The sequence below is a fragment of the Chanodichthys erythropterus genome, chromosome 19 (genome assembly GCF_024489055.1).
Source record: "Chanodichthys erythropterus isolate Z2021 chromosome 19, ASM2448905v1, whole genome shotgun sequence".
NCBI lineage: Eukaryota > Metazoa > Chordata > Actinopteri > Cypriniformes > Xenocyprididae > Chanodichthys > Chanodichthys erythropterus.
The window spans coordinates 7,706,074-7,723,099 of record NC_090239.1 but is presented as its reverse complement, the minus strand read 5'-3'; the positions used below and the strand labels follow the sequence as shown (position 1 = coordinate 7,723,099).

At 34.6% G+C, this 17,026-nt stretch overlaps 1 protein-coding gene across 11 annotated transcripts in view; it reads right to left on the bottom strand.

Annotated features, from left to right (window-relative positions):
- Positions 1-17,026, bottom strand: part of sdk2b (sidekick cell adhesion molecule 2b) — a 387,802-nt gene that overhangs the window by 83,811 nt on the left and 286,965 nt on the right. For 9 of the 11 annotated variants that reach the window (XM_067368564.1, XM_067368569.1, XM_067368568.1 and 6 more), the window contains 7 exons: positions 10,353-10,486; positions 9,055-9,166; positions 8,358-8,548; positions 6,530-6,613; positions 5,777-5,971; positions 3,409-3,525; positions 12-179 (listed from right to left, as the gene is read on the bottom strand). In XM_067368564.1, the coding sequence (XP_067224665.1) occupies positions 12-179; positions 3,409-3,525; positions 5,777-5,971; positions 6,530-6,613; positions 8,358-8,548; positions 9,055-9,166; positions 10,353-10,486 (1,001 nt within the window). Of the gene's footprint in view, positions 1-11; positions 180-3,408; positions 4,917-5,776; positions 5,972-6,529; positions 6,614-8,357; positions 8,549-9,054; positions 9,167-10,352; positions 10,487-17,026 lie in introns of those variants that run through there. The other 2 variants (XM_067368573.1, XM_067368574.1) reach the window with 2 other exon arrangements.

Sequence of the window (17,026 nt, the reverse complement as noted above, 5' to 3'; positions counted from 1 at the left end):
AACACACTCACCCCAGACCACGAGATCAGCCGAGGCCTCGTCTATGCCACGGGAGTTGCTGGCCATGCAGGTGTAGGTGCCGGCGTCTGATATGTGGGAGGGGCTTATGAGTAAACTTCCTGACTCCAGGAGAGTGAACCGCGGTAGCTGAACCGAGCCGCTTGCCAGCACTCGTTCTCCTGCCGAAGTCACACACATATAAATACATATGACATAAAATTGTTATAAAATAGTAAAAATAAAATGGTAACCGCACATCATTTGGCATCTGCTGTATATTAGTGAACCAAGTTATATGATGAACAGAAAACGTATAACAAAAATATAAGGAATTTTATTTTAATAAAAACAATTAAAAATTAATTTGATTTTTTAACTTAATATTATATTATTATATTTAGTGCTGTCAAATCAATTATATGATTAATCATATCTAACAAAAGTTTGTTTACATAATATGTGTTTATATATATATATATATATATATACTAACATATTATGTAAACAACATTTATGTTAGATGTGATTAATCGTGATTATTGTTTTTTACAGCACTAAATATATTATATTATATTATATTATATTAAGTGCTGTCAAATCGATTAATTGCAATTAATCATATTTAACAAAAGTTTGTTTACAAAATATATGTGTGTATGTGTATTATATATATATTATTATATTTATATATTAAAATCTAATAATATATATAAACATATTATGTAAACAATTTTTATGTTAGATATAATAATTATATTATATTATAATATATTGTATTATATTATATTTAGTGCTGTCATATCGATTAATTGCGATTATATATTATGTAAACAAACTTTTGTTAGATATGATTAATCGCAATTTGACAGCACTAAATATAATATAATAATTATTATATTTAACATAAAAGTTTACATAACATGTTAATATATATTATTAGATTTTAATATATAAATATAATAATTATACACACATTATATATATATATATATTTAGTGCTGTCAAATTGCGATTAATCATATCTAACAAAAGTTTGTTTACATATATATATATATATGTGTATTATATATATATATATATATATATATATATTATGTGTGTATATATTATTATATTTATATATTAAAATCTAATAATCTATATTAACATATTATGTAAACAACTTTTATGTTAGATATAATTATTATATTATATTATATTATATTATATTATATTATATTATATTATATTATATTATATTATATTATATTATATTATATTATATTATATTATATTATATTATATTATATTATATTACTTTATTGAACCTGCATTTATGATACACATTCTACTGTTAGTTTGAACCCAAATACAGCTCTGGTAAAGTATTTACGACTCATGTCGTTCCAAACCTGTACGACTTTCTATGTTTTGTGGAACACAAAAGGCGAATTATACTGGTTGTTTCTTTCCATGCAATTAGTCCCTATGGGTACTGAAGGTTTTAAGCCTCAGAAAGGACATAAAAAGCACCATAAAAGTATAATAAAGGTCAATATGACTCATGTTCTATATTCTAAGTCTTCAGAAGTCATATACAATAGTTTTGTGTGAGAAACTGACTGAAAGTTAAGTCATTATGCACCTGTAACCTTCTCTTTCAATGAGATGTGACCAATTCATTGAAAAGATTTGAATCAGACATTGCTACTCTTTCACAAACACACAAAGTACAACCATGGCAAATGTCAAGATTTTTTAATGGAAAAAAGTTATAAATGTGGGTATGCAGCTCACACAAAGCTATTGTATGGTATCAGAGGACTTGGAATAATGTGTGAGAGGCATATAGACTACATTTTATACTGCTATTGCATCCTTTTTCAAGCTTGACAGCCTTGGTTTCCATTTATTCTAATTTTATGGACAAGAGGGACCAAAACAATTCTTTAAAACTTCTTTTGCGATCCACGGAAAAAGTCTTATGGGTTTGGAACAACAGAAGGATGAGTAAACAATGACAGAACTTTCATTTTTGGGTGAACTAATCCTTTAAAGCCACAAGCAAGCTTGTTTTCTTTCCTTCTGCTCCAACGTGAAACGTAAAGCACGGTTCTGGGGATGGACATGCTCCTCTAATTTGTCAGTCTTCCATACAATTGTTTCCTTACAGAATCATAATTTTGTGGCAACCAATATCTATAGTACATTTCTGATGGTTCTGGTTAAAAATGTACTTGTAGCTTCTACAATGATTTTTAATGAGCAGTTTGGATATTAAAGAAAGTTGTTATTACGTGTGTTTGTGTCATGCCTAACAACATCCTTTTACTGTGGTAAAATCACAGTAATGTACAACCAGGAGTGGATTATTTCTTTAATATACAAAAGTTTGGAATAATAATGTTTCTGAAAGATGTCTCTTATGCTCACCAAAGCTGCATTTATTTAATCAAAAATGCAGTAAAACCATATTGTGAAAATGTATTACAATTTAAACAACTTTTCTATTTAAATATATTTTAAAATGTAATTTATTCCTGTGATGGAAATGCTGAATTTTCAGCATCATTACTCCAGTCTTCAGTGTCACATGATCCTTCAGAAATCATTCTAATATGCTGCTCAAGAAACATTTCTTATTATCAATGCTGGAAACAATTAATAATTTTGTGGAAACCATGATGCATTAAAAATAAAAATTTTGGGGAAGCATTAAAAAAAAAAGTATGCTCAATTAATATTACTAAAATTAATTACACTTTTAAAATTGACTAAAAGTGACAGTAAAGACATGTATAATGTTATAAACGATTTATATGTATTTCAAATAAATGCTATTCATTGAACTTTCTATTCATTTAATAATAAAAATAAATAAAAATATCCCAGTTTACACAAAAATATTAAGCAGCAAAAACCTATTTTCAACATTGAAATGACCAATTATTAATAAATGAGCAACAATGATAATTGATAAAAGTTGACAACCAAATCAGCATTTAGAATGATTTCTGAAGGATCATGTGACACTGAAGACTGGAGTAATGATGCTGACAATTCAGCTTTGCCATCACTGCAATAAATTACATTATAAAATATATTAAAATACAAAACGGTTATTAAAATTGTAATAATATTTCACAATATTGCTGTTTTTACATTGTGCATATATAAAACAAAATGTACATAATTGTAGCCAATGTCAAATCACACAATCATTTTAATGTCTGATGACATCTGAACAGTATAATATGTGAAGACGGCATTGCAGCAAAACAGTAAATATAATGTCAGAAAATAACCAGGCAGAGCAGGTAAAACAGAGGAACAGAGAGGCACTGGGGTGAAGTGCAGCCTGGAAACTGACACTTTGTAGTGGTTCTTTGGAAATGCTTGAGAGTAGACAATGAGGGATGTGTTCTTCACCTTTCTGCCAGGTGATGGCAGGACGGGGCGCTCCTGAGGTCTCACAGTGCAGGATAACTGACATGCCGTCAATCACAGTGCTGTCGGATGGTCCTGCTGTGATGTTCGGAGCTATACCTGTGAGAGGAGCACACCTGCATGAGAAACAAAGACGTACAACGGCACACACACACGTTCAAACACTTCCTCGCATTCGTAAGCGCTGGGAAAATCACACAAAACTCGATTCACACGGATCAAAGCTTGGCTTAGAAACCAAACAAGTAAAGAAAACAACGGAATGAAAGCAGGTATGAAACGAAAAGTTGAACAACAGAAGAAAAACAATTCACTGGGAAATGTAGACAGGCATGATAAATTGGGATTTTGGAGGTGGGCGTACAAACAGTTCTTTACAGCCTGGTTGATAAGGGAAAGGGAAGGCTAATACTTAAAGGGGTTATGAATCGAGAAATCAACTTTTCCTTGAGCTTTTAACATATAAGAGAACATTGAACTATAAGAATATCCTGTAAGTTTCAGAACTGAAAACTAAACCTTGTTAGTCCGATAAAAGCTTTTATTGAAACCAGCCCCAATGAACGACTCGTCTATGACAGGTGAAACGCCGCCTCCGCATAAGAAATCAACGCCTATTTTATTGCAACGTTAGCCCCGCCCACTGGCATGTTAGTGAGATGACGAGGAGATAAGAGCGATACAGGACTAAAAATAACATTAACTTTCAAAGGATCCTAATGCTAGGAATATGGTTATTTATTTTCAACAATGTCTCAGTTGAGCTTTATTTATTTGTATTCAGTATTTCACTGTGGATTCTTTGGGAAATTAATTGCATTTCAGCACAGGCTTTGCAAACAGACTTTTACAATATTCAACAACGTAACTAACTGTGTTAATTCAAATGCCTGATCTGATATGTAATGATTCATGTACAGTCAGATGTTCTTTGTCTATGTGTCAGTAAATCAAACCAGTGACTAAACGGTCAAGTTCACATTGTTTCTCTTAGTAGGATGAAAATAATCTGTTATTTAAAAGTGATTAAATTATATAAAGAAAGCTATCAAAGAACGCTCCCTTTACAATCGCAGGAGCTGTCAATCAAACAGCGTGCGCTGAAGCTGTCAATATAACAGTGCAAGTTTTATTAAACAAATCTCTTAGTTACATCATGTTTGCACTGTTAGTTGTGTTGAAAGCATTTGTTAGTATGCAGAAATTGAGTTGCAATGACGAGATCACTGTTTTCATGCGCTCAACAACATGTCTGTGACTGTCTACAACAATGTTCATCACTGCAACCTTTCATGCCACAATCTAAATATAATGCCATAGATCTAAATGTAATGCGGTCAACACTTATCACGATTAGTTAACCTTGAGAGCTGTAATAGTAAAAACATGATAAAAGTTTTCAAGAGAGTAATACTTAGCCATTTCATATGCAAAGATGTTAGCCAATCACAGCAGTGGGCGTACACTGAAGTCTCACAGAAGACACGCCCCTTAAAACAGAGCATTTAAATAAGAGGGCTAAAATAAGGGTAGGAAAAATGCCCTTTATTTCTAAATTATGACAATTGTTGATGTAAAAAGCATACTAACATTATAAGTGCACCCCAGGAAGCATTATAAAACAATAAAACAATGCAGTTCATGACCCCTTTAAAGAGATAGTTCACCCAAAAATTTACATAACCTTATATTGTTCCAAACCTGTATGACTTACTTTTTTCTGGGGAACACAAAAGATGATACTTTGAAGAAGTGTTTTTGTTCAAACAAAGTCAAATGGGGTCCAAAACAACACTGAGACATTTCTTTTGTTCTCCACATGAGGAAGTAAATCATACAGGTTTGGAATGACATAAATGTTATGTAAATGATGACAAGATTTTCATTTTGGATAAACGATCCCTTTAACTTCAGTACCGTCCATACCCAATGTTCATTGTAAGCAGAGGTAAATATTAGCTAGATTTGGTGTTTAGCTTTTTAGCGAGCTCTATGTGTCCCTGAGCGGCAAGATAAGCTCAGTCAGTCCTCTATAAAAGCCCTCTTTATCTCTCCCTGTCTCTCTGTCGGTCTCTCTCTCTCACTAACTCTTCCTCACAACAGGGTATTAATCACAGCCTTAGCACAGCAACAAAAAAGCATATCAGCAGCACAAGAGAAAATGAAGACTGGAAGAAAGAAAGGCATTGTTGGTATGGCAAAAGCCTTTCTGATTGCAAGAGAAAGAGACAGACAGAGAGAAGCAGAGGAAATAAATGTCCACATGTATTTGTGCATCAGTGTATGAGAGCACGAGAGGCAGAAAGAGGAAAGGTGTAATCCGGAGAGAGGGGCGGATGGATGAACTCACTCGTAACAGCGAGATAGGTGTTGGTCTGCACCTCTCCGGCCTGGTTGCGGGCGAAGCACTGGAACATTCCGGTGTCATCAGGCAGAAGGCCATTAACCTGGAGACTACCCCCTGCCAGCACTCTGTAGCGCGGGGTCTTCACAGGGCTTATGGGTACTGCGTCCTTGTACCACACGATATCAGGCTGAGGGACACCTGACATGAATAGGTATAGATAAAGCTGAATGATAAATATGAAAAAAAAAACCTTAATAATATAATATATATATTAAAATAAATTAAATAGAATAAAATATTTAAAAATATATATATATTGACTATAATATTTAATATTATGAATATAAAGTCATTATAATTGATTATTTATTCTATTTAATTAATTATATAAAAATGAATTATTTAATCATAATGAAAAAAAAAATATATATATTTTTAATCATAATGAATATATATATATATATATATATATATATATATATATATATATATATATATATATATATATAAATAAACAACTTTTCCATGTTAATCTGAAAATTTTTTAACTATCTGCAATTCAAACTACTTTATTTAGTAGCTCCGCCCACAGTAGAATCTCATTGATCCAAAATCATGTTCCATACAGCTGTAAATTAAACCTCTTGTTCTGTTTTTGCTGTGGATGCTTTGTGCAGCATGTTGCTGTCAGTAAGGATAGAAAAAATTACTTTGTGCTCGAAAAACCTCTTTAGGATGAGATGTCAGGTGTCTCACCTCTGGCCTGGCAGGGAATGTCCACCACTTTCTCCATCTCAGCTGTGATGTGTTTCTCTGGTTCCTTTACAAACTGAGGCGGTTCTGCGGGAGAGAGAGAGAGAGAGAGAGATAGAGGGTTTTGACCTCCACATGTGCACTTTGGGGAAAGAAAAAAAAACAACAACAGACAAAGGCACAGGAAGCAAGAATGAGCATTTTCAAATAAATAGGACTGTTGTTGGATTTTTGAGAACATCCTGTTCAGGCTTTTTGGTTTTACTCTAACAACAGACTTTACAGTGGAGACAGAAATAGAAAAATGACCTTAAAGGAGACTAAATAGTGCCTGCCTAGTTGCATTTAAAATGACTATTTGCCTTAAGAAGAGTTTCGAAAATTGTGATTTTGACAAGAATACTATATGTGTCACTTTTATTCAAAGCAACGTATATATAGATAGAGTACCGCTATATACACTATTGTTCAAAAGCTTAGGGTTGGTAAGAATTTTTTTTTTAAGTAAAGAAGTCTATTGTGTTTTTTTTTTAATCAAAAATACACTAAAACAGTAATATTGTGATATACTATTGCAATATAAAATATCTGCATTCTAAAAAGCAATTTATTCCTGTGTTAGCAAAGCTGAATTTTCAGCATCATTACTCCAGTCTTCAGTGTCACATGATCCTTCAGAAATCATTCTAATATGCTGATTTGCTGTTCAAGAAACATTTCTTATTATTATCAATGTTGATAACAGTTGTGCTGCTTCATATCTTTGTGGAAACCGTGATACTTGTTTTTTTTTCAGGATTCTTCAAAAGAACAACATTTGAAATATAAATATTTTTTGCAATATTATAAATGTTTTTAATGCAGTAAAATGTCTTCTTTTAAATTACATTCTTTCTGAATAAAAGTATTCTTTAAAAAAATACCGGTATTTTAGGGTCTTTTAACTAGTTGCTTATTAGCATGCATATTACTTGAATATTGGCTATTTATTAGTACTTATTAAGCACACATTAATGACTTATTCTGCATGACCTTATTCTAGATTCCTAATCCTACCAAATACCTAAACTTAACAACTACCTTACTAACTATTAATAAGCAGTACATTTGGAGTTTATTGAGGGAAAAGTCGTAGTTAATAGTTTATATGTGTTCCCTATACTAAAGTGTTACCAAAATACTAAATATTGGAATGGTAGTGTATATTTTATCTGTATTTATTTTACTAGATATCAAACCCAAGACCTTGACGTTGCTAGTGTCAGTTGAGCTACAGGCACACTAGGACTGAAATGTCACCCAACTCAAGCTTTTCTGCAACGTCTTTTTGGGGACTTTCTGTTCAGTTGGCTTTGAAGAGCGAATCAGTGAACGGTTGTGCAAAATTCCTTTGCTCTTGCACATGCTCATTAGTTTCAACATGCCCACTGCTGCTCATCAAATATAGATTTTTTTTGCTGAATTTAAGATGTTGACTCAGCACACTGATTAAAATAAGCAGAATATTAGTAACCTAGCAAAAATTACATCATAATTGATGAAGAAATTAGTGATACAAGTACTAATGATATGCTGAGGATAGCCAGTCAAAACAGATGACATTTAAATATAGTCTTAAAGGTACAGTTGCAAAAACAGCTTGTTCATTTAAAGAGGATGAATCAAAGAGTTAAAACTATTTTTGGTGCAAGAGACCTTGAGTAACAATAGAAGTGGACTTCAGAACAGAAGAAAAAATGTACTTAAAATGTCATTTAATAATCACAAATGCACTAGTGCACTAGTTTATCTATCACACAAAGCTGTATACAGTCATATGTGTGTTTATTACCAAGCACATGCAGGTACGCTCCAGCGCTGACAGAGGGAACGCTGCTGCTACGGAGGACAGCTTCACACTCGTAGAAGCCAGAGTCACTGACCACTGGACTCAACACCGTCAGTCTACGGTTAAAATCGCTCAGTCCACTCCTCATCAGAACGCCGTCCTTCTTCCAACTGATGCTCAGCTTTATTAATGGCCTGATAGAGAATTAAAATGAGAGGGAAAGAAACAGGAAGAGTAACTGTCAACCATTAAAACTTTGGCTTTTCCAACTTAATACAGTTCTGCACTATCAAAGCACCATCTATGATATGTTTTTTTCAGTTTGAAAAAAAGAAAATGTTATTATAAATAAGCATTTACTCTGAAAGTCTATGGGGTAAGACATTTCACACAATTAAAACTGTATATTTAAGAGTATATTTACTATAAAATAGCATGAAATGCCCAGTTTTTCACCGTATAAAATAAAAGGACTTACCGTTAGCCATTTAACAGATTTTTTACATTATTTACCATTGCACTTTACAACCATTTTTTACAAGACTCAATAGAGTCTGTACTTCACCTGAAATAATTACAGAAAAGTGTTGAGAAAAGAATAAAAAGTATGACAGACCTCAATCCACTGCTCGTCTTGTAATCACCGTAATTAAAATAATTTTCCTGTCATTCAAACTGTGAAAGAATCAGAGGTTGTCACCTAGCATTGGCCACACACTCCATGGTGACCTCAGAGGTGCCGGAGATGACGCTGGTGTTCCTCGGCGGGATGACAATGGTGGGTGCGATGGGGTCTGCTGGACCACCAACATCTACAGCAGAAGAGAAATGTGAAAATGAGAAAACGAATTGAGCTTGAACAAGTGTGTTATGACACACAGGTAAAGGACATTATCGAGTGAGTGTTTTTAATAGAACTCTGATCTGTCATCTTCAGGTGTGAGTGTGTCCAGATGTAGGAAGTGCCAGCCGATGTATTGTACGTGTTACAGCAAGTGTGACAGGTTTGTGTTTGGAACAGGAACTTATATCTCTGCTCTCCTGGCAGCTACGCTTGTATATGTGTGAGAAAGAGTGTGTGTGTGCAGAGTTCTGTCAGAGACGGTCTTCTGTAAAGCACTGATACTCAACTACAGCTTCTGGGTAGGACTGTCCTCTATACACACACACACACACACACACACACACACACACAAACACACCTCCCACCCATAATCTCTAATCTCCTCGCTGTTGCCGCACCATTCTTTAGTTGCTGCTATTAGACTCAAAAATATCATATCCTGGTTTGCAGAGAGAATCTGATACACCAAAAACTCTTACAAAGTACAATCCATAACTGTCAATATTCTCGCTCTGGAATTCGGAGAAGCTGTGAGAGTGAAAACAAAGCACTGTCACAGAAGACAAATATGTGTTTGTCTGTAGCCTGTTGTTCACAGGTTTATATGTTCATATAAACCGGCATGTCTAAAATGGAAAAGCCAAGACTCGTGGAGTGGATACACAAAAGCTTTCATTTTTTCACATAAAAATGAGACATAAAAATATATATTTCATCTTTCACTGTATAATAAAGGCCAGGTTTAAAAATTACACATAGCGGAATAAAAATAAATAAATAGGTTATAACCAAATATTTAATAAAAAAAATAAAAAATAAATCAATTAATTTCAGTTTTCATTTCTTAAAAAGCACAACAACTTTTATGAATGTTACTATTAAATATGGAATAAAGTGATTATATTACAAATGCTGCATATACATATACATATATACATACATATATATATATACATATACATATACATATACATATATATATATATACATATACATATATATATATATATATATATATATATATGCAGCATTTGTAATATAATCATTAAAAATATGTAATAATTAAAATTAGCTTAATTTTACAACAGAAGTCTATAGGAGATAGTCCAAATATAACTTTGTGGATGTGTGTGTCCAAATCTCTACACACTTACTTTCTACGGACAGCGTTATGGGCTGGCCTGTTTTGTTTTCGCCGTTCTTGTCATTTACGGCTTGTACGTAGTATCTTCCGGCATCTGGAGCCACGGTGGACAGGATGACCAGCGTATTGTCCAGAGTAATAGCTCTGTGAGAAAACAACAAGCAGAATCATGGTCAAAAATCTCCAACTGTCAGACATCACACTCAAACGCTGATTTATAACACTCCATCAGTAATATCACCACAACTACACACCAAATGTTCAGTGCCGTGCTTGAAAAGCTGATATTTACTTGAAAATTTCCCAGTGGATGTTTCAGAGACACTGTAGAGTGCTAATTTACTGTCATCTCATTAGGCCTATTCATATACACAAAGACAAATGTCTTTAAAAACATGACAGAATTCTGAATGTTTCTTTTTTTGATGTTGTTGTTTTTCATAGTCATTGATTATGACTCATTGAGGTATAATGAACAAAGAAACTTAATTTCTCCATCTGCCATTTCACCTTCAGATAAACCATCTCATAAATTAAAAAAAAAAAATCTTTGCTTCATAAATATCACATAAACCTTTTCTGCCGTCTGGAATATGCAACAGCTGCTGTGATGGAAGACGTTTTTTCATAAAAACAGAAATATTACCATTATCTTCCATCTTTTCATTAAGCCCTTACAGTTCAAGTACTTTGAAATAAACATGCTAAATAAAGAGTTAACAAGTATAGGGAACCAGAAATATTATAAATCTAATACAGTTTTTTTTATTTTTCTTATTCCCTTGGTTAGCATAAGAGACTTCTCTTAAGTCTCTGTCTTACCAACAGTGTGTATATATTGTTTTGTCTATTGTATTACATATGTAACCATAGATTCTCATCTTTAGCAGTACGTTCATGCATCTCACTTTGAATAAGCAGCCATCTCCACCTGACCGCCCACTGCTGTCCACTGGGCCGTGTCCTGGCACTTACCCCATGGAGTCCCAATTACTGTGCCTCCTTTGTTTACAATCAATGTTTTCTCATTATGACTATGTGCTGGACAATTGAGGAAGAAATGTTCGTTCTGCATGGCTGCCATGAACTGGCCCCCACATTCCCCTGCTCGAGTCCTCCAGGGTGTGGAATGCTAATAGGAATCTGACCATCTCACTGTAGGAATACCAAATGTGTGCCGGAGCCCCAGAGCTGCTATTGCACAAGGCTGCAGATGCTTACTAATAAAGTCAGCATATTTTGAGGTAAAACTGACAGATCTTTCACTCATCTTTCATTCTCTCTTGGCTTTACAACTCTAAGAGAACAATTGATGGGCCTGTAATTGTATATATTCTTATACTACACACTTAAATCGAACTATAACATAATTGTTATTTAAGTTTTAAGTCACTATCTATACTTTCTTATATCAAAATCTGCTTCAAGCTGGAGTTCTGGAGTATTAATGTGGTTAAAAATAAATGTGGTCTATTTTTTTCCCCATTTATGCTTTCCATCAAACCGTTGTGGATGTGGTGGTACAGTCAGAAAGAGCTAGTTCTTTAGGTACCAGCCTCTATCGATCCATGAGTTTTCTGAGACCAGCACTGTAGTTGAGGTCAACAATAAACAGCATTTGCAAGTGAAACATATATTCAATGCCTCTCACAGATCAAAATGCTTACACTATGGCCTACACCTTCCATATTCAATTTATGCTTCAGTTATGCTTTTTTTGTAAGTTGAAAATGGAAGGCAGTCTGGTGGAAGCTGGATATTTTACTTTATAACGTGTTAAATATGGATATTTTTCTTACACAAACACATTGCTTTGCTTCAGAAGGCCTTTATTAACCCCTTGGAGCCGTGTGGAGTACATTTATGATGATGGATGGATGGATGGTGTTTATGATGGATGGATGCACTTTCTTCAGCTTCATATCGTTGGTTCCATTCACTGCCATTATAAAGATTGGATGCGTCAGGATATTTATTAATATTACTCCGATTGTGTTCATCAGAAAGAAGGAAGTCATATGCACCTAGGATGGCTTGAGGGTGAGTAAAGCTTGGGGTAATTTTCATTTTAAAGTGGACTAATCCTTTAAGACCATTTTTCAAAGTCTTGATTTTGTTTTTGGGATCTACTAGAATAGTTTTTCATGCTTGAGTGTTCAAAAAACACATATTTGACATTATTGCAGAACCTCTCTTCCCAGTCTGTCAGTTATGCACAGTTTAGTTGCTATCTCTGTCAAGCCAACCATTCCGAAAAGTGCAACGTGCTCTGATTGGTTGGCTGGACCAGTGTGTTGTGATTTGGTCAACTGCTTCGAGAGTGTTTCGAAAATGTCACACCCCTTACCGTAACCGCAAGTTTTGAAACACTATTGACACAGCTCAACCAGGCCACGCCCCTTTTTTGTGCATGGATTGGGCTGGAATTATTTAAATGAGGAATACTGTGACGTGTACATTCCTGGAAGAAAACTCAAGACTAGGTGTTTCAGGGAGTTCAGAAACATTGTTTACTGATAGTCAAACTCACTTTGTAACTTTGCAGACCATTTCCAGGCAACATTTCTACCAATTTTCTACTGATTTTTAATGGTTGTTAACAATACCGACTCTGAAACACATTGAGTTGTGGTGCTCATGTGGCCGACATGAGTTTGAGTCCAGCTTGCCTCATGCCTGGATCATGTTTTCCCATCATGTATTATCTGTTCTCCACTTTCCTACCAACAAAAGCTGCAATGATGACTATAAAAAATAACCAATAACATACAATGTGTGCACAGAGTGTTGCAGAACAGCTTTTATCAAACCAAATCATCAACAAAACAACTCAAATACAAATATTCATGAGTTTCTGCATATTTAAAACTAATTTAGTCCTAAAGCCTCGATTACAGCAATCCAAACACTTCAGCACTTTCAATAAAGATAAAACACATAAAATATTGAAATGACTGATTCTGCATTTACTGAATTGATAAGCGATATTACGCTAAGGATTTCAACAGCACAGTTTGGTTTATTAAAAAGCAAAAGCCTCATCCTATTCCTACACGTCGCCTGAAGATAAACCTTAACAACAGCACGATAAAGACATTACGCTCGAGCGCAGCTGGCTGTCACAGGATATTACATCAACCTCCTGAAATGATTAATGACTGCTGTATGATTAGAGCAGCTCAACATAGAGGGATGACATAAGTGCGGATGATTGATTTTAATATCTCCTCATGCACACACTTGGTCTCAAATTTCTCCCGTTTTCGGCCCACTATGCATCGTTCCAGACGGATAAGGGGCCGGTTAATAAGGGCGAACGGCTGTGGTGTGATGATCTGTAGTGAATATTTCACTCTGCCTGGGTCCTGGTGCGGCAGGTGTCAGGGAGAGAGCCACACTGCTGCTGAATTATGGATTGGAGTGAGCGGCCCAAGACTGCAAATTAATCTCAGGTGATTCCCTAAACCTGAGCACATAAAACGAGAATAAAGACGTAGCTAGCAGACCGACCAACTAATGAGGCAGTGAAGAACATGCACACACATACACATTTATAAATGCACATACATTGTTATTTCCTTATGCACATTCACACTCTCTAATATATGATCTACATGCAACCAAATTCCTGACTGACAGTGCACACATGAAAAAGGTCATGCATAAATATTATCGCACATGTCTCACAATACTCATAAATACTGCACATATACATATTTCTGAAAGGCACAGATAAATATAACGTAAGATGAAGCCTATGAACCCGTTTTATGTGGTGGCAACATATGACAGAGGTAAATTATTATAAACTTATATAAATGCCAAAGGACATGTAACCCAGACACCCATAAGTAATTCTGACATTTTTATCAGGAATTCTGACGTAATTCAAGTACCCCCTAATGAAGAGTGCATATACATTGAATGGGGATAAATTAAAACAGAATGGTGCAGTTTTTGTATTTTTCTATATTTTGGGGATTTGAATTTGGGATATTCTATATTATGGACAAGAATGATAAATCATATTCCTTATTGAGGAAAGACATATACTGCGTCCGAAATCGCTTACTGCCTGAGTAGGTACTACATTTGTATTTACTTCAAGGGTTAGTTCACCCAAAACTGAAAATTCTGTCATTAATTACTCACCCTCATGTCATTCCACACCCGTAAGACCTTCGTTCATCTTCGGAACACAAATTACGATATTTTCGATAAAATCCGATGACTCAGTGAGGCCTCCATTGACAGCAACACTTTCAGATGCCTAGAAAGCTACTAAAGACTGCTTCATGAAGCTTCAAAGCTTTACGAATCTTTTGTTTCGAATCAGTGGTTCGGAGTGTGTATCAAACTGCCAAAGTCAAGTGATTTCAGTAAATGAGGCTTTGTTACGTCATAAGTGTTTCAAAACGTTTCGAAATTTCAATGGTTCACCACTGGGGGGCGTGACTTTGGCAGTTTGATACACACTTCGAACCACTGATTCGAAACAAAAGATTCATAAAGCTTTGAAGCTTCATGAAGCAGTGTTTTGAAATTGCCCATCACTAAATATTGTTAAATAAATTAATTATTTAGTTTTTTTGGCGCACAAAAAGTATTCTCATCACTTCATAACATTAGGATTGAACCACTGAATTCACATGAACTGTTTTAAATATGTCTTTAGTAGCTTTCTGGGCATCTGAAAGTGTTAATTATCTTGCTGTCAATGGAGGCCTCACTGAGCCATCAGATTTCATCAAAAATATTGCAATATGTGTTCTGATGATGAACGAAGGAATGACAGGAGGGTGAGTAATTAATGACAGAATTTTCATTTTTGAACGAACTAACCTTTTCACAACCGTTAAAAAAGTTTGTTCAATATTGTATGAATAAGGGTTGTATGAATAAAGTTCAATTGTACTACATCCACCATGTTGTTACTGTCACATGACTTACCAGCGTCAGTTGCGCCAACGCTATCTCACGACCAATTCGTACGAATTTATACGATCTCACTCGTACAAATTCGTATGATTTGGGTGACGGGTAGGTTTAGAGGCGGGGTTTGGGGTAGGTCATTCGTACGAATTGGGTAACTCGTAAAATATGTACGATTTAGCAAAAATCATATGAATTCCTCGTCAAATTCAGTATGTACGATTTGAGATTGTGAGATCGGGTTGCGCTGCTTCACTTCTATTCATAAATCCCCTCTCTTTTAACCTACTGTTTTTCGAATACTATGTTCCGTACATACTACTCTTTTTGGGTACTGTTTTTTGCATACTATAAGTATTCAATTTTGGATGCAGCGATGCTTTTACCGTTCTGATTGATTCCATGATACCAGAACATCATACAGACAGTAAGCAATTACCTAGCAACCTAGCAACACTCTCAAAACAACTCAGAACACCTTAGCAGCTGCATACTGTAGCAACATCCTAGCAACTATCAACAACCATCAAAAACGTAGTTACTTTTTTTTGGACCTATTTCACTCTTTTCCTGCCTTTCTCTCTCTCTCTCTCTCTCTCTCTGTGTTTGTGTGTATCCCCACACGTGTTTGTAAAAAGATTTCATGGAATCAGTGATCAATGACTGTTTCTTGTCGAATCACAGAGCTGAGAAATTAGAATCACTGTTGAGTTGTGTTTTCTCATCAAAGGTATTTACTGTACCACATTCACTTACTGCAATCCCAAGAATGCAGTTCTGAGAGAATTCATACAGTATGTGTGCATAAAAAAGGGCTGTTCCAAGACCTAGTGTGCTGTCAACTTAGCGTTACAGAGTTACAAGGCAACACAGGTTCACTCAATGCAAAGGTTGTTCCAAAAGGTAGGTAGCATAAATACATCTTATAGCCAAAATCTGAATCATATAGCAATCCCAGAATGCACAGAGAAAAGTTGATTAGTATGGGGTCACTGTGATTTTTTAAAATGTTTTTGAGAGAAGTCTACTACTGCTCTGTGAAATATTATTACAGTTTAATCTCTTACTTTTATGTAAACCATGATGTGTGATGCTTTGATTCTTTGGATTCTTTGATTAATAGATTTATTCAGAACTTATTAGAAATATTTTACATTTTAAATGTCTTTGCTTTAACTTTTGCTCAATTTAATGTGTCCTTGCTGAATAAAAGTATTAATTTCTTTCAAGTGACTCCATCTTAGTGACTCAAACCTTTTGAACAATAGTGCACTGACAGGTACAGATAAAAAAGTAATTAATTAAAACAAATCTTACTACAAAATCATACTTGATTCTGATGGGTAAATCATGGCATTATATAGTCAAGTTATATAGTCTTTGTACAATGACTTCTAAACTGCATAAATAACCATCGACCAAGGACTTTATATATAAAAAGACGGTCCACTCGTATTACTATGAATGGGAGAAAGCACAATGCGCAATATGGCAGAATAATTCCCGCCTTCTAAATAAAAGAGCCAATCCCCGATTAGTAAAGTCATCATATTTAGGACTGCGCATGTGCATTAGCTTGGCCCAGCCTGAAAAATGAATTTTTTTGTCATGATTTGAGCATTTATAAACACAATTAATGACTTAGTCCGATTTCATTGGTGATTTCAAATATGAAATTTAATTGTAAGCTTGGCGAACAGTTTTGGAGAATTTAATGTTTCCCCATTCAAAGAGATAGAAGCTGCACTTGCA